The 23,290-nt window shown below is 39.1% G+C and overlaps 1 protein-coding gene across 6 annotated transcripts; it reads left to right on the forward strand.

Annotated features, from left to right (window-relative positions):
- Positions 1-905: 905 nt before the first annotated feature.
- Positions 906-22,215, forward strand: Clec4a2 (C-type lectin domain family 4, member a2). 6 transcript variants are annotated; one of them, NM_001170332.1, is made up of 7 exons: positions 906-968; positions 1,675-1,885; positions 3,186-3,302; positions 6,168-6,269; positions 17,467-17,624; positions 18,872-18,984; positions 20,579-22,215. In NM_001170332.1, the coding sequence occupies exons 2-7, from the start codon at positions 1,804-1,806 to the stop codon at positions 20,721-20,723; spliced, it is 717 nt and encodes a 238-aa protein (NP_001163803.1). In that variant the 5' UTR covers positions 906-968; positions 1,675-1,803; the 3' UTR covers positions 20,724-22,215. The 6 variants fall into 6 exon arrangements, with proteins under 6 accessions (NP_001163803.1, XP_011239666.1, XP_030111263.1 ...); NM_001170333.1 differs by lacking the exon at positions 906-968 and adding an exon at positions 17,273-17,344 and having other exon boundaries at positions 1,532-1,885; XM_011241364.3 differs by lacking the exons at positions 906-968; positions 18,872-18,984 and adding an exon at positions 17,273-17,344 and having other exon boundaries at positions 1,505-1,885; positions 20,579-20,665.
- Positions 22,216-23,290: the final 1,075 nt, after the last annotated feature.

Below are 23,290 nucleotides of genomic sequence, written 5' to 3' on the forward strand. Positions count from 1 at the left end.
GTCTGAAACAAGCACAGGTTGCTGCACCTGAGATTCAGAATGAAAATATATTCTTATATTTCTATGTTTTTTAAAAGAAGTAAAAATTTCAAAATTCTCACCACAAGCTTCCTTGCAGAGGGTAGACCAGGCATGGGTAAAGAGTGTGCATGGTGGAAAACTCACTGTGGGACGTTACTGTCTATTAAGGTAACGAGAATATCCATGCCTGGTTGTGGATGGCCTGACATTGGGTGTTAGCAGTCAAGTAGGATGAGGAGTGTATCTATGCACAGAAGGCAGAAATGGTGTCACTTTCAGAGAATCGTGAGGTGAGAATGCTGTCTGCTTGGTGGGATATCTCTGTGTCGCTGCTTGGTACCTTCCAGGGTGTTGAGAGTTTCTGCCCATCAAGGTGACCTTGGTGGTGTGCTAAAACCCAGGGAGGCTGAGTGGAGTCTTCCCAGAGATCAGCACCAGGAATGAGAGCACATCCAGCTTAGGGGACATAGGCTTGACCTGAGGTTTGGAGTCCACCCAGAAAGTACAGGCCTCTAAGTGAAGTGTGAGCAACATTGTGGGAAAGAGATGGGAGCATCCAAGAGATTATCACTTGGGAGTTTGAGATAGAGATAATGAGCATAGATTTGTTTTTACTCATAGATGTAGATTAGAAATGCCAAATTTTGGAAATAAAACGAAACCTGTGGCTTTACATTAAAATGGGGGTAATAGTGTTAACCCATGGTTTTCAGCATGTTTGGATATAAAAGCAAAAGAAAACCAGTAAATACAAACTCTCTCTCTCTCTCTCTGTGTGTCTTATGCATGCACATGTTGTTTGATTGTTATGTGTAGTGTAACATGGAAGTAGCTAGAGGAGATTCAAAGAAGGGAAGTCTTTGGAAGAACTGAAGGCTGAGCATGTGGCTGTGAGCTGGAAGATGTCTGTGGGAGTGACTCAAATGATTCCATCTCCAGCAGCTCAAGTAAGTGTCCCCTCTTGTACTCTGTGATCCATTTTATTCTCTCAACTATTCCCAACAGTGCAGTGAACATTTAAAGCATGAGCTGAGGAGGGCTGGGAGTAAGGGAAGAGAGGCACAAGGAGAGGAGAGAGTCCAACCACTGCTACTATCCAGAGCTGTTTCAGGAGCTCTGGGCATGTCCAGTAGCAAAGTGAGTGGAGAGTCCCCATGCAGGTAGTTATGAATCTATGGCAGGAGGCAGAGTGCTCAGAGGAGCAACTTCAGAAGAAACAGAATGTGAACTTTGCCTTCCCCACACTGGTGGCAGCTGAGAAAAAAGTGGGAATCCACACAATGGTGAGGGCTAATGGTCCACTACAATGTGGTATCAAAATTTTCCTGTTCAGTCAAAATCATCGTTGTGCCTTAAGAGTTTGCTTATGTTGTCTGGTTTTCCAGAAACCACATTTGCATATAGAAGTGAGTGAATTTATGTGTGCTGCAGAGTGTTTTACAACAGGGTTCTCTAATAGCATGGTTCCTCTTTCTCCTCCTTCCTCTTTCTTTCCTTCCCCCTTTGAGTTCCCACTTTGCAGTACTTGCATATCTTGCTGAGTGGGTTTGAGGGCTACAATTCTTATTTTCTTATGTTAAGAGGTTGCATTTCCCTTATCTCGCCCTGGTGATTCTATGCTGTGGTTTCTTGTTCTCATCTCGTTTATCCTAGTGAGACATGTCTCTTCTTTCATACAACTGTGCAATATGACAACTTATCACAGTGATTGGTTCTCATATACTATAGAGCCTTAGAGAAGGAACAAGGCTCTCTTCTGACGGAGGAAGATTTTTTCTTGATATGGCTTCAGAAATCACTTATGCAGAAGTGAAGTTCAAGAATGAATCCAACTCCTTGCACACCTACTCAGAATCTCCTGCAGGTAAAACAAAACAGAAATCCCTGTCTGTACTTAATGTAGATGGGAGGATAAAGGAAATGTCATTCTCAAAGTTAGGTGGTATTTGTGAATGATTTTTTGAGTGCTCCCATCTGGTATTTTACTGGAGTCTCAGCTGTTTAACTGTAAATTGACTTGAAGAGCTGTAGAGTTGTATAGTGGGAAGGAAAAGCTTTCTTGGCATGGTTTTTTTCTTGTTATTTACAAAAACTATACCTTGAATCTTGCTGTATTTCCTGCTCTATATAAATGAACATAAATGCATATATTTTTCTGAAAATTAAATCATATTGTTTAATAGTGAGCTCTCCCCTCTACGCTTGACAGAATTTTGTAACTTCATGAAAACTGTTTCAGTGTTTGGAGCTTTTATCCTGAAGGAACTTTTTTTTTTCTTTTATACGATAGATCAGAGCAAAACCTCTCACTTAATAGGCAGTTGCTCCGCTAAAGTTTCCAGCCATTTGAGAGTGGTTATCAGACTGACATTATGCTCAAGAGGTGGACTATGATTAGAAATATTTATCTCTTATTATATATTTGTCTTTAATATTTGGATAGTCTGGAAGTGATTTAAATATACAGTACTGCAACCACAGTAAAGAACACTATGAAAGTACAGTGACCTGAAAATATATTTATAATACTGATGCAAAGAAAAGTTGTAGGGCAGGTGGCAATGTTTATGTTGTGTTATCATGTGAGAAACATATTATATATACGTACTTTAACACTTGCTAAAAGGTTCACATGTGCTCTAATTCCAGCATTCATGAAGCAGAGGCAGGAGGATCACTGGAGATTTGAAGCCAGTCTTGTCTACATAATGAGTTGTAGACCATCCAAGACTACATAGAGAGACACTAGCTTCTTATACCTTTCATCACCAAAAACAAACAAACAAACAAACAAACAAACAAACAAATGAATGAACAAACAAGCCAAAACAAAAACAAACCCAACCCCCAAAACCACACACAAAGAAACAAAACACTCTATGAAAAACATTAATAAAGTATTTTTGTAATATATATTTACATATATTTGTATAAATGTGTACATGTAAGTATACACACATATATGTATTCAAAGTATTTTTTCAAATCTCAAAATATTAATACCGGTTACTTCAACAGTATAAGTCTGTGCATTTTTTATTGTTTTAAATGTTTCTGCTATTAGTAACTATGTGTCATGGAGGAAAATGAAGAAGAGGAGGGTGGAAAAGAAGAAACAAAGATAAAACTTACTTCTCACGAAATGAATGTGCTTCTCCTTCTAGCTCCCAGAGAGAAACCTATCCGTGATCTAAGAAAGCCTGGTTCCCCCTCACTGCTTCTTACATCCCTGATGCTACTTCTCCTGCTGCTGGCAATCACATTCTTAGTTGCTTTTATCAGTAAGTATCCTGCACACATCAATGGACCATGTCTGCCTTAGATGAAGAGAGGTTCCACTCTAGCAGTTGGCATTTAATGGAAATATGAAGAAGAAATATTCTTCATGGAAAATTAATACAAGGGATTCTATTGTGACTTCCCCTTTGTCCTTAAATTTAATTATTGGGGAAAAATGGAGTCCACTCTCAGTATAGAAACTAAATCACACTCGTGAGTGTCTGTGTGGGGCTGTCTTTATTAGACTGGGAGGTCAAATCTACATTTTCTCATTGGCAGCAAGGTGTCAAACTGTATGTGTATAGGGCTCCTTCATCTAATGTGAGCTTGTAGACAAGAAAGAGCTAGGAAGAAATTGTCCAAGAAGAGTTCTTCAGCTAATTCCTAGCTGCTTCTGTCTTGTCCAGTATTATGAGAAATCTAAAAGCAACCTGAGCAAATGGGTGGATTTCTGTTCATCAAAGATTTGAGAATGTATGAAAAATTTAAAAAAATGCATGAAAAGTCACATATTTAGGATGCTTTACTCATTTATTTGCACACTCAGAATAAAGTAATAGTAATAATATAGTAATAGCACACATTAATGTATTACAGATGATGTATCAGACCAAGTCCAGGAAGAACACAGACTCTGTTCTCAAGAAATGTAGAGGAAAGTTAATGAATCAGTGTCAGCTAAATATAACGGCAATCTCTTATTATCCCAGCTACTTAGGATGTTAGATAGTAGGACAGTAAGTGTGGAGCTAGCCTGGGCTATGTAAAAAGACTATATCTGATGAAAATAAACTGGGGTCTGCAACATTGTTTGGGAAGTGTTGTATTGTGATAGCTTTCCTAAAATAGGTGACACCTAGAACTGTGGGTACCAAGAATGTCACAGAGGGATGAAACTGAAGCACGAGTGGCTGAAATACACAGTGCTAAGTGAAGAAGAAATGAGATTTCCCTAGGTAGACACAAGCAGGATGTAGAACATGTGCTGTGCACCCATACAAAACCATTTATTTCTCTTAAAATGTGTTCTTTAATCAAGTATTGTTTTCTACTTAATAAATCCATGTCAATGTAATGAGCTAATACATATACTTATTTATCTCATGCTTCTATGGTTTGGCAATTTAGGCTGATCTCCACTGAGTGGCTCCTCTTGTCCTAGTTGAGCTTAGGCATGTGTATGTGTCCAGGCATCTCAGACTCTGAGGAAGAGGAGGCCAGCTGGAATGACGAACAGTGTGGCTCAACTTTATATGAGTTCTTAGGAGGGCCTGGGCTCATTTACATGGCAGCTTGGAGATTTCCAAGACTGAAGGTGGCAATGAGCCAAGGCTCTCAAAAAATTTAACTGGAGAGTACATCAGAGATCATTTTTCACATTCTCTTGTTCAGCTCTTGCAGAAAACTTTACTTTTTTTTTTTTAAATTTAAATTGGGACAGTTGCAAAATCCCATTGCAATAGTATGTGGACATAGAAGTTAAAAATTGTGGTCATTTTTTTTTTTTTTGCAAAATATCAATGCCATGGAGAACTGCTGTACCATTTCAAAGAGAGAATTGGTATAGCCACATTTAGGTTATAGATGGTGCTTTTTACAGGAATCTGAAAATAGAATCTGTAGAGCAAAGAGAGAAATGAGAGAAATAATTTATAACCTGATAATGAGATAAGTGTCAGGAAAACATGAGATGAGGCAGCTTTGAGATTTAAAGAGTATAGGACCAAGAAAATAGATGTTTGATGATTATTGAGATCTAGGAATTAAGAGGTCCAAGAAATAAAATGTGATTTTAATAGTTTGATGATGTAAACTCAGCAATCATGAAATTATTCAAAGAGGTGTAGAATATATAAGCCATATGTTTAAGTTGGTAGATGTTGACTTGAGTTTTAGACATACTGAGTTGAACCTAATATGATTGCATTTAGTGACCATAAAATCTTATGCAAAAGGGAGCAGACAAGCAATACCATAGCAATACATGACCTTACTCAGGAAGAATTTATATGAGAAGAAATCATAATGACAGGGCCGTAGGAAGTGTTAAATTGAAGGGGTGGATGGAAGGAGAAGAGATTATTAAAGACAATAAAAAGTGATTGTCAAAAGGTGAGGCAAAACCAAGACAGGCAGCGTCTAAAGACCTAAGGGTTAAGAGAACTAAGCTTACATCCAATAACAAGATGGCTAATGAGTGCCCTGGGATATTACTGAGTATACATTTCAAAACTGGTGTTTGAGAAATGGAGGAAGCATAAGTGATGGCATAATGAGGACAACAACATAGGCAGGAAAGTGAGGAAATCTAGTTCTAGAGGGGGAGGCCAGTTAGTTTTAATAGGACAGAATGGGAGTGTGGAACATGGAGGAATAAGTCAGTCTAAATGAAGAAAGTTTAAGGAAGAAAGCAATGCCCTGCAGATACTTGTGGTTTTTTTTTTTTTTTCTGATTTCACATTCTAAAATAACATATAACTACTCAGAATTACTTAACTCCTTTTCCTCCCAATGCAAAGGTAGTTGACATCCTTAAATATGACTATTTATCTCTGATTCATCTCCTGGAAGAATTAACATTTTCATCTTACATTCAGCTTTGAAGGATATGGTTCACTCCCTTTAGAGCCATGATAACAGACCCATCCCGCCTTTTAAGTCACTCTTGTTTCTGTGATTTCTGAAAAGTATCTGTGGTTTCAAAATAGGAGGCTGAGGATTCCATTGACTATGGGGTGATGGGAATTGTAGTCAGGCTCTGTTTACTTATGTAATGTGGATGTTGTAGATATTTGTACCAGTAAATAAAGAAATAGAAAGGCATGCTTCTACCATGAAAATGAGTGGTTTTGGTTGTTTTCTTCCAGTTTATTTTCAAAAGTACTCTCAACTTCTTGAAGAAAAAAAAGCTGCAAAAAATATAATGCACAATGAATTGAACTGCACAAAAAGTGTTTCACCCATGGAAGGTAAGAAGTAATATACCTAAGAGTCTGATTGCTGCTGTAGAGTAACCGCTGGTTCCCCTCCATCCACTCCTCCTAGTCACTGCCTCCCACCTCCCTTCTTCCCCAGATCCACACCTCCTCTGTTTCCCTCCTAAAAAGAGGAGGCCTCCCAGGGATATCTATAGAACTTGGCATAACAGGTTGCACTAGGACTCCGTACCAGACCCCATATCAAAGCTGAACAAAGTAATCTAGGCAGAAGAAAATGGTCCCAAGAGCAGGCAAAGTGTCAGAGACAACCCCCTCTAATGTTAGTGTAAGACCCCCAATGCTGGGCCTCCGCTCAAGTCCCGGGAAGAGCTGGCCAACACCCCAACGTCCCGAGAGAAAACCACACCTGATGCAAACTGCAAGAGGTTTTATTAACAGCTAGCTGAGGACGAACATCTTGCACCTTGCAGGGCAGGGGAGTTCAACCCGGAGCGGTGACAGTAGGGGGCTTTTAACAGCTAGCTGAGGAATTGGGAGGAGTTGGGAAGAGTTGGGAGGAGTTGGGAAGTGTTCTTCTCTTCTGGGTATCCTTGGTGAAATTTACAAGGCAGGAGTGGGGAGTGAATTCTTTTATCTCCGTGTCCTCGGCACAGGAAGGCAGGCATCTCTGGTTGTAAAATATAGAAACAAAAAGGCTTTTTGCTGGCTATAGAGAACAAAGAGCTTCTTTCTAGCTGTATTTTTAAAGATCAGGAAAAACAAGCTTGGGGAAATGTTTTAGGGACTCTACCTTTCAGGGAGAAATGCTTTAAACTGGGGTCTCACATTAGGAGTCTCATAAGAACACCAAGATACTTAGCATTTATTGGTCCATTTAAATTATTTTATCTGTTAATTTTGCTAAGCGGTATCTATTGTGAAAATTACCCATTTCTTTTAGATTTTGCAATTTTCTAGAATATAGGTTTGTAAAGCATGACCTATTGATTCTATGGATATACTTGATGTGTCTTGGACATCTTTATTGTGTTTCCCTTTTCACTTCTAATTTTGTAAATTTGGAAATTCTCTGTTTTTCTTTTAGTTGGTTTGGATAAGGGTTTGTTTATCTTATTGATATTCTCAAAGAACCAACTCTTTGTTTCGTTGATTCCTTGTATTGTTCTCTTTGTATCCAGTCTGTTGACTTCAACACTTAGTTTGATTATTTCCTGATATCTCTTTCTTTTGGCTATGCTTGCTTCTTTTTACTATAGAGCATTCAGATGTGCTGTTAAGTTACTACTCTGAGATCCCCTCAATTTCTTTATGACAGCAATTAGTGCTTTGAATTTTCCTCTTCTTGTTGCTTTCATTGCGTCAACTAACTTTGGGTATGTTGTGTCTTCATTTTCACTTCATTGTAGGATGTTTTTAACGTTTTTCTTTATTTCTTCTCTGATTCAGCAGTCATTCAATAGAGAGTTGTCCATTTCCAGGAGTTTTTAGATACCCTGTCTCCCCCCCCCCCCTTTTTCTGGTTCAATCTATTTTTTTTTTGTAGGCTTCTTTTCCTATATAAGCATCTCCACCTTTAGTGGTTGCTGGGATTTGAACTCAGGACCTTTGGAAGAGCAGTCAGTACTCTTAACCACTGAGCTATCTCTCCAGCCATAAGTCATGAATTTTAGATAGAAGAAGGAACATGGTAGGGATTGGAAGAAAGAGAATGAGAAAAATGATATAATTATGTTTTAATTAAATGTAAAATAAAAACCCCATTTTTCAACAGTATACATTTTTGGAAGGATGTTGCTATATATAACCCATACTATGGTGAGATATTGGGTTAAGTTTTCCAGGAGATGAAATGATGTATCTGTCTGCATCATTCCAAGTCCTTCATAGTGGTATATAATATTCTTAGTTATTTCAGCCTTGTTTATGTTTATTATTGAACATGTAATTTCTTAGTAGCTCACTTAACCTTGCATGCTTTGGCCAGTCATTCTTCCATCTTCTCCCATTGTCTAATGTTTTTCCATGTCTTTGATAGTCTCGGTTTCCATTTAAACACATAGGGATATTTATTTATTTATTTATTTATTATGTATTTTCCTCAATGACATTTCCAATGCTATCCCAAAAGTCTCCCATACCCCCCCCCCACTTCCCTACCCACCCATTCTAATTTTTTTGGCCCTGGCGTTCCCCTGTACTGGGGCATATAAAGTTTGTGTGTCCGATGGGCCTCTCTTTCCAGTGATGGCCTACTAGGCCATCTTTTGATACATATGTAGCTAGAGTCAAGAGCTCTGGGGTACTGGTTAGTTCATAATGTTGTTGCACCTACAGGGTTGCAGATCTCTTTAGCTCCTTGGATACTTTCTCTAGCTCCTCCATTGGGGGCCCTGTGATCCATCCAATAGCTGACTGTAGGCATCAACTTATGTGTTTGCTAGGCCCCTGCCTAATCTCACAAGAGACAGCTATATCTGGGTCCTTTCAGCAAAATCTTGCTAGTATATGCAGTGGTGTCAGCGTTTGGAAGATGATTATGGGGTGGATCCCTAGATAAGGCAGTATCGTAGATGGTCCATCCTTTTGTCACAGCTCCAAACTTTGTCTCTGTAACTCCTTCCATGGGTGTTTTGTTCCCAATTCTAAGAAGGGGCACAGTGTCCACACTTTGGTCTTCATTCTTCTAGAGTTTCATGCATTTGGCAAATTGTATCTTATATCTTGGGTAAACTAAGTTTTGGGCTAGTATCCACTTATCAGTGAGTACATATTGTGTGAGTTCATTTGTGATTGGGTTACCTCACTCAGGATGATGCCCTCCAGGTCCAACCATTTGCCTAGGAATTTCATAAATTCATTCTTTTTAATAGCTGAGTAGTACTCCATTGTGTAAATGTACCACATTTTCTGTATCCATTCCTCTGTTGAGGGGCATCTGGGTTCTTTCCAGCTTCTGGCTATTATAAATAAGGCTGCTATGAACATAGTGGAGCATGTGTCCTTCATACCGGTTGGGACATCTTCTGGATATATGCCCAGGAGAGGTATTGCGGGATCCTCTGGTAGTACTATGTCCAATTTTCTAAGGAACCGCCAGACTGATTTCCAGAGTGGTTGTACAAGCTTGCAATCCCACCAACAGTGGAGGAGTGTTCCTCTTTCTCCACATCCTCGCCAGCATCTGCTGTCACCTGAATTTTTGATCTTAGCCATTCTGACTGGTGTGAGGTGGAATCTCAGGGTTGTTTTGATTTTCATTTCCCTGATAATTAAGGATGTTGAACATTTTTTCAGGTGCTTCTCTGCCATTTGGTATACCTCGGGTGAGAATTCTTTGTTCAATTTTGAGCCCCATTTTTTAATGGGGTTATTTGATTTTCTGGAGTCCACCCTCTTCAGTTCTTTATATATATTGGATATTAGTCCCCTATCTGATTTAGGATAGGTAAAGATCCTTTCCCAATCTGTTGGTGGCCTTTTTGTCTTATTGACAGTATCTTTTGCTTTGCAGAAGCTTTGCAGATTCATAAGGTCCCATTTGTCGATTCTCGATCTTACAGCACAAGTAATTGCTGTTCTATTCAGGAATTTTTCCCCTATGCCCATGTCTTCGAGGCTTTTCCCTACTTTCTCCTCTATAAGTTTCAGTGTCTCTGGTTTTATGTGAATCCACTTAGATTTGACCTTAGTACAAGGAGATAGGAATGGATCGATTCGCATTCTTCTACATGATAACAACCAGTTGTGCCAGCACCATTTGTTGAAAATGCTGTCTTTCTTCCACTGGATGGTTTTAGCTCCGTTGTCGAAGATCAAGTGGCCATAGGTGTGTGGGTTCATTTCTGGGTCTTCAATTCTATTCCATTGGTCTACTTGTCTGTTACCATACCAGTACCATGCAGTTTTTATCACAATTGCTCTGTAGTAAAGCTTTAGGTCAGGCATGGTGATTCCACCAGAGGTTCTTTAATCCTTGAGAGGAGTTTTTGCTATCCTAAGTTTTTTGTTATTACAGATGAATTTGCAGATTGCTCTTTCTTTTTTTTTTTTCTTTTCTCCATTTTTTATTAGGTATTTAGCTCATTTACATTTCCAATGCTATACCAAAAGTCCCCCATATCCACCCACCCCCACTCCCCTGCCCATCCACTCCCCCTTTTTGGCCCTGGTATTCCCCTGTACTGGGGCATATAAAGTTTGCAAGTCCAATGGGCCTCTCTTTCCAGTGATGGCCGACTAGGCCATCTTTTGATATATATGCAGCTAGAGTCAAGAGCTCCGGGGTACTGGTTAGTTCATAATGTTGTTCCACCTATAGGGTTGCAGATCCCTTTAGCTCCTTGGCTACTTTCTCTAGCTCCTCCATTGGGAGCCCTATGATCCATCCATTAGCTGACTGTGAGCATCCACTTCAGTGTTTGCTAGGCCCCGGCATAGCCTCACAAGAGACAGCTACATCTGGGTCCTTTCAATAAAATCTTGCTAGTGTATGCAATGGTGTCAGCGTTTGGATGCTGATTATGGGGTGGATCCCTGGATATGGCAGTCTCTAGATGGTCCATCCTTTCATCTCAGCTCCAAACTTTGTCTCTGTAACTCCTTCCATGGGTGTTTTGTTCCCAAATCTAAGGAGGGGCATAGTGTCCACACTTCAGTCTTCATTTTTCTTGAGTTTCATGTGTTTAGCAAATTATATCTTATATCTTGGGTATCCTAGGTTTGGGGCTAATATCCACTTATCAGTGAGTACATATTGTGTGAGTTTCTTTGTGAATGTGTTACCTCACTCAGGATGATGCCCTCCAGGTCCATCCATTTGGCTAGGAATTTCATAAATTCATTCTTTTTAATAGCTGAGTAGTACTCCATTGTGTAGATGTACCACATTTTCTGTATCCATTCCTCTGTTGAGGGGCATCTAGGTTCTTTCCAGCTTCTGGCTATTATAAATAAGGCTGCTATGAACATAGTGGAGCATGTGTCCTTCTTACCAGTTGGGGCATCTTCTGGATATATGCCCAGGAGAGGTATTGCTGGATCCTCTGGTAGTACTATGTCCAATTTTCTTAGGAACCGCCAGACTGATTTCCAGAGTGGTTGTACAAGCCTGCAATCCCACCAACAATGGAGGAGTGTTCCTCTTTCTCCACATCCACGCCAGCATCTGCTGTCACCTGAATTTTTGATCTTAGCCATTCTGACTGGTGTGAGGTGGAATCTCAGGGTTGTTTTGATTTGCATTTCCCTGATGATTAAGGATGTTGAACATTTTTTCAGGTGTTTCTCTGCCATTCGGTATTCCTCAGGTGAGAATTCTTTGTTCAGTTCTGAGCCCCATTTTTTAATTGGGTTATTTGATTTTCTGAAGTCCACCTTCTTGAGTTCTTTATATATGTTGTATATTAGTCCCCTATCTGATTTAGGATAGGTAAAGATCCTTTCCCAATCTGTTGGTGGTCTTTTTGTCTTATTGACGGTGTCTTTTGCCTTGCAGAAACTTTGGAGTTTCATTAGGTCCCATTTGTCAATTCTCGATCTTACAGCACAAGCCATTGCTGTTCTGTTCAGGAATTTTTCCCCTGTGCCCATATCTTCAAGGCTTTTCCCCACTTTCTCCTCTATAAGTTTCAGTGTCTCTGGTTTTATGTGAAGATCCTTGATCCACTTAGATTTGACCTTAGTACAAGGAGATAAGTATGGATTGATTCGCATTCTTCTACACGATAACAACCAGTTGTGCCAGCACCAATTGTTGAAAATGCTGTCTTTCTTCCACTGGATGGTTTTAGCTCCCTTGTCGAAGATCAAGTGACCATAGGTGTGTGGGTTTATTTCTGGGTCTTCAATTCTATTCCATTGGTCTACTTGTCTGTCACCATACCAGTACCATGCAGTTTTTATCACAATTGCTCTGTAGTAAAGCTTTAGGTCAGGCATGGTGATTCCACCAGAGGTTCTTTTATCCTTGAGAAGAGTTTTTGCTATCCTAGGTTTTTTGTTATTCCAGATGAATTTGCAAATTGCTCCTTCTAATTCGTTGAAGAATTGAGTTGGAATTTTGATGGGGATTGCATTGAATCTGTAGATTGCTTTTGGCAAGATAGCCATTTTTACAATGTTGATCCTGCCAATCCATGAGCATGGGAGATCTTTCCATCTTCTGAGATCTTCTTTAATTTCTTTCTTCAGAGACTTGAAGTTTTTATCATACAGATCTTTGACTTCCTTAGTTAGAGTCACGCCAAGATATTTTACATTATTTGTGACTATTGAGAAGGGTGTTGTTTCCCTAATTTCTTTCTCAGCCTGTTTATCCTTTGTGTAGAGAAAGGCCATTGACTTGTTTGAGTTAATTTTATATCCAGCTACTTCACAGAAGCTGTTTATCAGGTTTAGGAGTTCTCTGGTGGAATTTTTAGGATCACTGATATATACTATCGTATCATCTGCAAAAAGTGATATTTTGACTACCTCTTTTGCAATTTGTATCCCCTTGATCTCCTTTTGTTGTCTAATTGCTCTGGCTAGGACTTCAAGAATAATGTTGAATAGGTATGGAGAGAGTGGACAGCCTTGTCTAGTCCCTGATTTTAGTGGGATTGCTTCAAGCTTCTCACCATTTACTTTGATGTTGGCTACTGGTTTGCTGTAGATTGCTTTTGTCATGGTTAGGTATGGGCCTTGAATTCCTGATCTTTCTAAGACTTTTATCATGAATGGGTGTTGGATCTTGTCGAATGCCTTTTCCGCATCTAATGAGATGATCATGTGGTTTTTGTCTTTGAGTTTGTTTATATAATGGATTATGTTGATGGATTTCCGTATATTAAACCATCCCTGCATCCCTGGAATAAAACCTTCTTGGTCAGGATGGATGATTACTTTAATGTGTTCTTGGATTCGGTTAGGGAGAATTTTATTGAGTATTTTTGCATTGATATTCATAAGGGAAATTGGTCTGAAGTTCTCTCTTTGTTGGATCTTTCTGTGGTTTAGGTATCAGAGTAATTGTGACTTCATAGAATGAGTTGGGTAGAGTTCTATCTACTTCTATTTTGTGGAATAGTTTATGCAGAACTGGAATTAGATCTTCTTTGAAGGTCTGGTAGAACTCTGCACTAAACCCATCTAGTCCTGGGCTTTTTTTTGGCCGGGAGACTATTAATGACTTCTTCTATTTCTTTAGGGGATATGGGACTGTTTAGATCGTTCACTTGATCCTGATTTAACTTTGGTACCTGGTATCTGTCTAGAAATTTGTCCATTTTGTCCAGGTTTTCCAGTTTTGTTGAGTATAGCCTTTTGTAGAAGGATCTGATGGTGTTTTGGATTTCTTCAGGATCTGTTCTTATGTCTCCCTTTTCATTTCTGATTTTGTTAATTAGGATGTTGTTCCTGTGCCCTCTAGTGAGTCTAGCTAAGGGTTTATCTATCTTGTTGATTTTCTCAAAGAACCAACTCCTCGTTTGGTTCATTCTTTGAATAGTTCTTCTTGTTTCCACTTGGTTGATTTCACCCCTGAGTTTGATTATTTCTTCCGTCTACTCCTCTTTGGTGAATTTTATTCCTTTTTTTCTAGAGCTTTTAGATGTGTTGTCAAGCTGCTAGTGTGTGTTCTTTCTAGTTTCTTTTTGGAGGCACTCAGAGCTATGAGTTTCCTCTTAGAAATGCTTTCATTGTGTCTCATAGGTTTGGGTATGTTGTATCTTCATTTTCATTAAACTCTAAAAAGTCTTTAATTTCTTTCTTTATTCCTTCCTTGACCAAGGTGTCATTGAGAAGATTGTTGTTCAGTTTCCACGTGAATGTTGGCTTTCCAATATTTATGTTTTTATTGAAGATCACCCTTAGTCCATGGTGGTATGATAGGATGCATGGGAGTATTTCAATATTTTTGTATCTGTTGAGGCCTGTTTCGTGACCAATTATATGGTCAATTTTGGCGAAGTTCCCGTGAGGTGCTGAGAAGAAGGTAAATTTTTTTGTTTTAGGATAAAATATTCTGTAGATATCTGTTATGTCCATTTGTTTCATAACTTATGTTAGGTTCACTGTGTCCCTGTTTAGTTTCTGTTTCCTTGATCTGTCCATTGATGAAAGTGGTGTGTTGAAGTCTCCCACTATTATTGTGTGAGGTGCAATGTGTGTTTTGAGCTTTACTAATGTGTCTTTAATGAATGTGGCTGCCCTTGCATTTGGAGCATAGATATTCAGGATTGAGAGTTCCTCTTGGAGGATTTTACCTTCGATGAATATGAAGTGTCCCTCCTTGTCTTTTTTGATGTCTTTGGTTTGGAAGTCGATTGTATTTGATATTAGAATGGCTACTCCAGCTTGTTTCTTCTTGGAAAATTGTTTTCCAGCCTTTCACTCTGAGGTAGTGTCTGTCTTTTTCCCTGAGATGGTTTTCCTGTAAGCAGCAGAATGTTGGGTCCTGTTTGTGTAGCCAGTCTGTTAGTCTATGTCTTTTTATTGGGGAATTGAGTCCATTGATATTAAGAGATATTAAGGAAAAGTAATTGTTGCTTCCTTTTACTTTTTTCGTTAGAATTGGCATTCTGTTCTTGTGGCTGTCTTCTTTTTGATTTGTTGAGGGATTACTTTCTTGCTTTTTCTAGGGTGTGATTTCCGTCCTTGTATTTTTTTTTTTTCTGTTATTATCCGTTGAAGGGCTGGATTTGTGGAAAGACAATGTGTAAATTTTGTTTTGTCGTGGAATACTTTGGTTTCTCCATCTATGATAATTGTGAGTTTGGCCGGGTATAGTAGACTGGGTTGGCATTTGTGTTCTCTTAGTGTCTGTATAACATCTGTCCAGGCTCTTCTGGCTTTCATCGTCTCTGGTGAAAAATCTGGTGTAATTCTGATAGGCTTGCCTTTATATGTTACTTGACCTTTCTCCCTTACAGTTTTCAATATTCTATCTTTATTTAGTGCATTAGTTGTTCTGATTATTATGTGTCGGGAGGAATTTCTTTTCTGGTCCAGTTTATTTGGAGTTCTGTAGGCTTCCTGTATGTTCATGGGCATTTCTTTCTTTAGGTTTGGGAAGTTTTCTTCTATAATTTTGTTGAATATATTTGCTGGCCCTTTAAGTTGAAAATCTTCATTCTCATCAACTCCTATTATCCGTAGGTTTGGTCTTCTCATTGTGTCCTGGATTTCCTGGATGTTTTGAGTTAGGATTCTTCTGCATTTTGTATTTTCTTTGATTGTTGTGCCGATGTTCTTAATGGAATCTTCTGCACCTGAAATTCTCTCTTCTATCTCTTGTATTCTGTTGATGATGCTCGCATCTGTGTTTCCAGCTTTCTTTCCTAGGGTTTCTATCTCCAGCGTTGCCTCACTTTGGGTTTTCTTTATTGTGCCTACTTCCCTTTTTAGGTCTAGTATGGTTTTGTTCATTTCCATCACCTGTTTGGATGTGTTTTCCTGTTTTTCTATAAGGACTTCTACCTGTTTGGTTGCGTTTTCCTGTTTTTCTTTAAGGACTTGTAACTCTTTAGCAGTGTTCTCCTGTATTTCTTTAAGTGAGTTATTAAAGTCCTTCTTGATGTCCTCTACCATCATCATGAGATATGCTTTTAAATCCAGGTCTACCTTTTCGGTTGTGTTTGGGTGCCCAGGACTAGGTGGGGTGCAAGTGCTACGTTCTGATGATGGTGAGTGGTCTTGATTTCTGTTAGTAGGATTCTTATGTTTGCCTTTCGCCATCTGGTATTCTCTGGAGCTGTGCAGGATACACTTGGCGGGGTCCTGGAACCAAGATGTCTATGCAGGGTACACTCGGCAGGGTCCCGGAACTAAGATGTCTGCTGCCAATGTTCAGGCAAAGTGCTCCCGCGCTGGGCAGGTCCCTATCCTCTGGCTGGGAAAATGGTCACCTGCCTGTGCAGGATACACTCGGTGGGATCCCGCAACCAAGATGTCTGCTGCCGATTCTCAGGCAAAATGCTCACAAGCTGGGCAGATCCCTATCCTCTGGCGGGGAAAATGGCCAGCTGTCTGTGCAGGATACACTCGGCAGGGTCCCTGAACCGAGGTGTTTGCTGCTGATGCTCAGGCAAAGTGCTCCCGCGCTGGGCAGATCCCAATCCTCAGAATTCTTAAGATCGCGTGGCTGGTGTTGTGGGTATCTGGCGGTAGTCAGCCGACTCTGTGCCCTAGCTACCCCGGTGCTGCTCGGACCGGAAGGGGCTTGTGCCCCTACTCCGACCAGGTTTTCTGCTTCCCTGATTAATGCAGTCTCAAGTCCCTCGCGATTGGATTGGAGCAGATGCTGTGTTCCACTCACCAGAAGTCTTAAGATCACTTGGCGGGTGTTGTGGGTAGCTGTCGGTAGTCAGCCGACTGTGCGCCCTAGCTACCCCAGTGCTGCTCGGACCGGAGGGGGCTTGTGCCCCTACTCAGCAGGGATATTTATATGTGTGTGAAGATATCTCTGTTTATATGCTACAATGTGTTTCTCAATTCTTTGTTTAATTTTTCATGTCTTTTACAACTATTTTATTATAGTCAGTATAAAGATTATGACAGATTGTCTCCTTCCTTCCTGCTTTTCTTTCTGTCCTTTCTTTCTGTCCTTTCTTTCTTTCTTCCTTTCTTTCTTTCTTTCTTTCTTTCTTTCTTTCTTTCTTTCTTTCTTTCTTCCTTCCTTCCTTCCTTCCTTCCTTCCTTCCTTTCTTCCTTCTTCCCCCTCTCTGTTTTGCCTATGTTATTAATTCAATTTCTATGATTTTTGTGTCTCAACTGATTTCTCTGTCACCCTCATTCTACTATAACAACTACATTTTAAAAAGTTTATTCTCTTAAATATTTTCAATTTTAAAACAAAAAGCATAGTTACAGATACAAAGAACTGTATTTAAATATATTATATTTTTATTAGCATTTTTATTTTACCTTCCTTAGGCATTCTATTTTACATTTATTTCTGGAATATTTGTAATATTTTGTGAGACCCAGATGATTATCTTTAAATCCTTAGATTCTGTGTGACCTTTACATTCCATTTTTCTGAATTTTCCTAACAGCACCCCCCATTGGACAAAGGGCCCTGACATTAGAGTCAATTGAGATAGACTTGGGTATCTTGGCACCTGAGGGTAAGGAACTCCTGCTGTATATGGTAGCTGTTGGGAGTCCCAAAATTCTTGTGACCTCTGCACACTGCAGCTTTCAGGATTACTCTATTACATTACATTTACATTTCCTTCTTCCCCCAAAGACAAAGTCTGGAGCTGTTGCCCAAAGGATTGGAGGCTATTTGGTTCCCACTGCTACTTGGTTCCCACAGTTTCTTCATCAGCATCTTGGAACAAGAGTGAGGAGAACTGCTCCCGCATGGGTGCTCATCTAGTGGTGATCCAAAGCCAGGAAGAGCAGGTATATGCCGGGAAAGACTATGGCCTGGGCCCAGCATGTTGTGTGCCTGTTTCTGCTAAGAGGGAGTTTGATTGAAGTAGGTGTTGGTGCTGTGACAGAAGGCTTTCCACCCAATAGGCAGCAATGGTCACTTCAGCCTTTGCTTTCTACACTTTGGTCCTGTTTCAGTGGACCTAAACCCCAAGGGATCATGATCTAAGAAATGCAGTACATGAGAGTGGAGGGAAGGATGAAATGTCTCTGCTTGAGAGACCAGCTTGTGATTTCTGCACTTTAATGCTTCCTGTATTATCAACTGCATTACAGAGAAAGGGTGCAGGGAAAGGACCAAATTGGAAGGGTCACGACCAGCTATCAGAAATGTATTATCTGAAGTTATGAATGGAGAATGATTAGATGTATCAAATTCTCTCATGCACAACTATCAAGAATGATGTTGGTGAAGTAAGGAGTGGAGTGAGTCTGAGATGAGAATTCATTATGATCATGGAAAGAGATTGTTTTCAGAATTATGGAAATATGAGTTAACGACTTTGAAAGTGTCCTGATAATCTAGAGGAGATGGGCACTTCTCGGCTGGGGATGGAGGGTGGGGAGTGGGGAGAAGAATTGCCCTCCTGGTGGCAAGGAGTATACTCCTAATGGGGAGAGAATACATACACTCCGGGATGGAGGATAAGATGTGTGCTCCTGGATGGGGGTGGCTCTTGTTTTCCTTGATTCTTTGTATTCTTATTTCTCTGTAACCAGAAAAAAAATCAGTCAAAATATTACAGTGTACCTCTACAATGTATATTTATTGATATTAATCTAAAATTTGAAAACTATTTTAGGCCCTAGAGAGATGAAGTAGGATTCTATTAATATGTATTTGCATTTGTGTGTCATATTGAACCCTGTAATACTGTGTCATGGAAATCATTTTTGGAACATCTTATAAGAATTTTTCTTTCTTTCTTTCTTTCTTTCTTTCTTTCTTTCTTTCTTTCTTTCTTTCTTTCTTTCTTTCTTTCTCTCTCTCTCTCTCTCTCTCTCTCTCTCTCTCTCTCTCTCTCTCTCTCTCTTTCTTTTTTTTCAAGACAGGGTTTCTCTGTGTAGCCCTGGCTGTCCTGGAACTCACTTTGTAGACCAGACTTGTCTCGAACTCAGAAATCCACCTGCCTCTGCCTCTACCACCACGCCCGACTAAGAAATTTTGAAGCGCAAAATGAATCACTCAGTCCAGCTATATCTTTGTTTCCCCTTAGGATTTCATCACTGGGATCTTGGACACTCATGCTGCTTATTTTATAGGGTTGTGGGATACAGGCCATCGGCAATGGCAATGGGTTGATCAGACACCATATGAAGAAAGTATCACGTGAGTCTAGATTTACATAGAAGAGTCCTGGGTCCTGCAGCATGAGAGGAATTTGGGGTGTTCCAGCTGTTGATTATGAAACTAAAATAGCTCCCTCCTGGTTTAACTGTTATACATGGAGTAATTTTTACTCCCCCATATATTCATCATAGGAATCCTATGAGTCAAACATTATTTATATTCCCAGTAGAGATGAGGAAATTGAAGAATGCAGAATATAAGACACAAGGGCACCCAATCAAGGTTCTTATACCTTGATGTGTTTTATTTTGCTTTCAATTTTTTATTCTACATCTAAAAACATAGACTTTAATTCATGTGTCTATATGTGTATTTCTGTATGGTCTACTATGTGTATTTAGATATCTGTAGAACCCATAATAAGGTGTTGGATCCCCTAAAGCTGTGTGGTTCAGGTGCTAGGACCTTGATAATATGCATTCTGGGATCATAATCCTCAGATTTTTTTGAAAAGCAGCTAGGTCTCTTAACACCTGATCTGCCTCTCTAGACCTCATTTCTATCTTTATAAGCAAAATTGATGCCAAGATCATAACTGATTTTTTCTTATAAATCAAAAGCTATCAATCTGATGTGGTTGTAATTCATATTTATGTAATGACTTAAAAACTCTTACTACATTAGTATGCTGTCATATTCAGCTCTGGTATCTGATTTGAAAAATATGCAGTGTGTTATGTTTTAAAACAAATCCCAAGTATTTGATTTTACCAGTGAACACTCAGGAACTAGATGCTAAGATGAAATCCTTCTATCTCAGAAAGGAAGAGAAAGTACCCACTTGACCTTCCTACTCATCCCATGTCCCAGAAGGAAAAAGTCCCTTCTCTATGCTGTCTTAAATACCCTAGGAACTTAATGTTCTTGCTTTACTTTCTGTGTATCTTTCTATCTATCCTCCAGACGACCTCTCACTCTCAATGGTATTTTCTTAAGTTCATTCACTGTCAACAGGTTGTTTCTCTACCTCTCTATGGTTTAACCCTGATTACAAAAACCTCTTGGATTAAAAAGTGAGCCACACTACAACTAGAAACAGGTTTTTCTAATTCATTATCTTGTGGGTCACAATGTGACCAAATATCTTGCAACAATAGGGAGGTTATTGTTCTCAATTTTCAGAGAAGACAGCTAGGACTCCAGAATTTTAAATTATTTGTTCTTGATGACAGAAATAAACAGATTATCTAGAGATTTCAACTAGTTCTCCAGTCTCTAAAATAGTTCCCTTGTATAATGGAAAAGCTTTATTAAACATGAGAGTAGAGACCTTTTCAACATCTAAATAAATGTAATGGGTTGACTGTCCATTCAAACAAACCCCAGAATGATGAAATAGCCTCTCAGATGTGGGCTGCAAGAATAGTTAAGAAATAAGCTAAGAGAACATTGAGTGCTATGGGCCCTGTTTTCCAGGTAAATGCCAGATATGGGTGATGGAGAACAATTGATTTGTACTTACTTGAATCTGATCTCCACAAATTCCAACCTCATTCTCAGGCTTGGTTCATCTTGCTTCCTCTTTTCAAACATTATTGTAGGAATCACCCTGATGTTCTTTCCTCCCTTTCAGATTCTGGCACAATGGTGAGCCCAGCAGTGGCAATGAAAAATGTGCTACAATAATTTACCGTTGGAAGACTGGATGGGGCTGGAACGATATCTCTTGCAGTCTTAAACAGAAGTCAGTTTGTCAGATGAAGAAAATAAACTTATGAATCACTCATTCTTCATGGGCATTCGATTCATTGTTATCCAACCATTACACAGACACCTGGGAAATTCTACAGGTTCACAGAATTTAAGTGGGCAGCAAATGGTTATGCATACACTGGCCCACATATATCCTTGTGCATTTACCCACCTACTCTGTCATAAAATGAACTTTCATTGAGAATTTTCTATATACCACAGAGTATACAGAGTCCCTTATGGACACACATGGAACTTTTTGCCATCTTGTTTACTCATGCCATTGTATGATAGGTTCTCTTGACCTATCTGTTTCTGTTTCTCTGTTGTTTTTTTAATGTCTTTGGATTTATTGACATTAAATTGAGAAGTAAAATTATAAATATTTAAGTGTCTGGATTGATACACACAGATATGTACTATGAAATATAATTAAATATTTACTGTCAAATAATTGTCCAAAGAAGGTTAACAACACCTTCCTTTACTTAATATTATTGCTATATTGCATGTGTATGTGTGACAGAAAGAGAAAGAGGAGAGAGAGAGAGAGAGAGAGAGAGAGAGAGAGAGAGAGAGAGAGAGAGAGAGAGAGAGAGAGAGAATGTGTGTGTGATAAGAATACTTATGGCCACTTAAAGAAAATTCTGATAAATAGGATGTTGCTAACATTTATCATTTTATTTTACCATGGATTTCATATTTATGTCTCTTTTATCAGCAGTTTGTTCCCTTCATCAACATGTCAGAGACCCCAGTACCCCACCCTTTACAACCATGTATTCTTCACTCAAATTCCTGAGATTATTTGATAAATTATTATATTGTAATATTTTACAGATTATCTCTTCATTTAATTTCTCTAATGATTCATGAAAAGCAGCATTCCCAGCTACCAACATGCAGTGATTATTGTTTTGTGTGTTGATTAAATGATGTTTGAGAACAAGACTGGTTTATAGTTTAGACTTAGATAAATATAGAATGAAAAATAAGGCCCAACTTGCTGATGTAGCTATAATGCTCATCTAAAAAATGTGAATTTATATACTTAATATAAAATAGAAATATTAAGTATTCTTTATTAGCCATTATATGAAAACCATACTAAAATGCCTTTCAGTAAGTAAAAGGCAGCATATTAGACACAAGATACTCTGACTAAATTGGCATAGAGAAGAAGAATATAGACAATTGCTTTCTTCTTTTCAAACATTTTCTGTAGCAAGCCAAGGGTGACAAATGGAAACCCAGACAAAACCTAACTGAGCCCTGAGCTAGCTCAGACATATTCATGTAACCAGTTTCATAAGTCAATATGTGAAATAAAACTGCATCAGCCTCTGAGGCAGCATTCAGAAAATTGAACATTACTACTTAAGCTAATTTTCTCTTTAGGAAAGGAAAGCAAGGATAGTATTCTCTAATCTGGAATTGGTCATTTTAAGCATTCATTTTACCATGAGTAAATTTTACACGATTTTACTCAAACCCAATAAAATATTCTGCTAGCCCTTCATGATCTGAATTCTGATGTATGAGTGAAATCCTGGCACAGGTAAAGGTCATGAGACAGTCAGTTTGTAGCAATTATTCAGTCATTAGTAGTGTCTTTAAGGCAAGGCACTGAGTTAACTTCTCCTGTCTTCTTCATCCCAGCAAAGGCCATCCCTGTTCCAGGGATGCTCAGATCCTCCATCAGCATACCCACCCCTGGAAGCTGTCTTTGTGCTTGGTGACATTTGTGTGAAATGATTCGGTTCAGAAATGTGCTGCCTCTCCTCCCCACAGGTGGCCCTAAGCATACTTCTAAACAAAAATCTTGTCTTTCTTAAGGAAACATTTTTTTTTATTGTTAGTTACTCCTCCTCCTCCTAATATGTTCAGTTTACATTTAGCTCATTGTCCCCTTTCTGGTCACTCTTCCAACAATCTTTGCTGCATTCCCCTCTCCTCTTCTGAGTCAGAGGGAACACCCTGCATATTCCCCAACTCTGGCATATCCACTCTCTGTGGGGCTAGGCACATCCTTTCCAACTGAGGCCAGATAGGCAGCCCAACTAGATGAATATATCTCAGAGACAGGCATTAGCTTTTGGGATAGCCACTGCTCTAGTTGTTCGGGATTCACATGAAGACCGAGCTGCACATCTGCTACATATGTGAGGGGAGTACTAGGTCCAGCTCATGTTTTTTCTTTAATTGGTGGTTCAATCTCTGAGAACCCCCAAGGTTCCAGATTAGTTGACTCTGATGGTCTTAGACTCTTTTCTTCAAGCATAACAGAGTATCATTGCTAGTTTGCTTTTAGAATGAAATTTTCTTACTTTCATTTTAATGGCATTTTATAGGTGTGTTAATTTTTCTCTTAGTAGTTAGTTAGCTCCCACAATATTGAGACTGGACCATTATATATAAATAAATATATTTATTTAACATGCTTTAAAAGCACAATAATTGAGTAGTATTACTCTATTTTAATACTCTAATGGAATATGGCAACCTTCCATCCAAAATCCTGAGATAGTTGCATTTTATGGCTTTCTCTGCTTCTGCTGTTTTCTCATGGTCTCTGCTGGACTGTCTCCTCCTG

The sequence above is a fragment of the Mus musculus genome, chromosome 6, assembly GCF_000001635.26.
Source record: "Mus musculus strain C57BL/6J chromosome 6, GRCm38.p6 C57BL/6J".
Taxonomy (NCBI): domain Eukaryota; kingdom Metazoa; phylum Chordata; class Mammalia; order Rodentia; family Muridae; genus Mus; species Mus musculus.

Coding starts and splice junctions, on each gene's coding strand:
- Clec4a2 (NM_001170333.1), top strand. CDS start 1,804: ATGGCTTCAGAAATCACTTATGCAGAAGTGAAGTTCAAGAATGAATCC. Junction 3,303..6,167: donor ATTCTTAGTTGCTTTTATCA/GTAAGTATCCTG, acceptor GTTTTCTTCCAG/TTTATTTTCAAAAGTACTCT. Junction 6,270..17,272: donor AAGTGTTTCACCCATGGAAG/GTAAGAAGTAAT, acceptor TTTTCCTAACAG/CACCCCCCATTGGACAAAGG.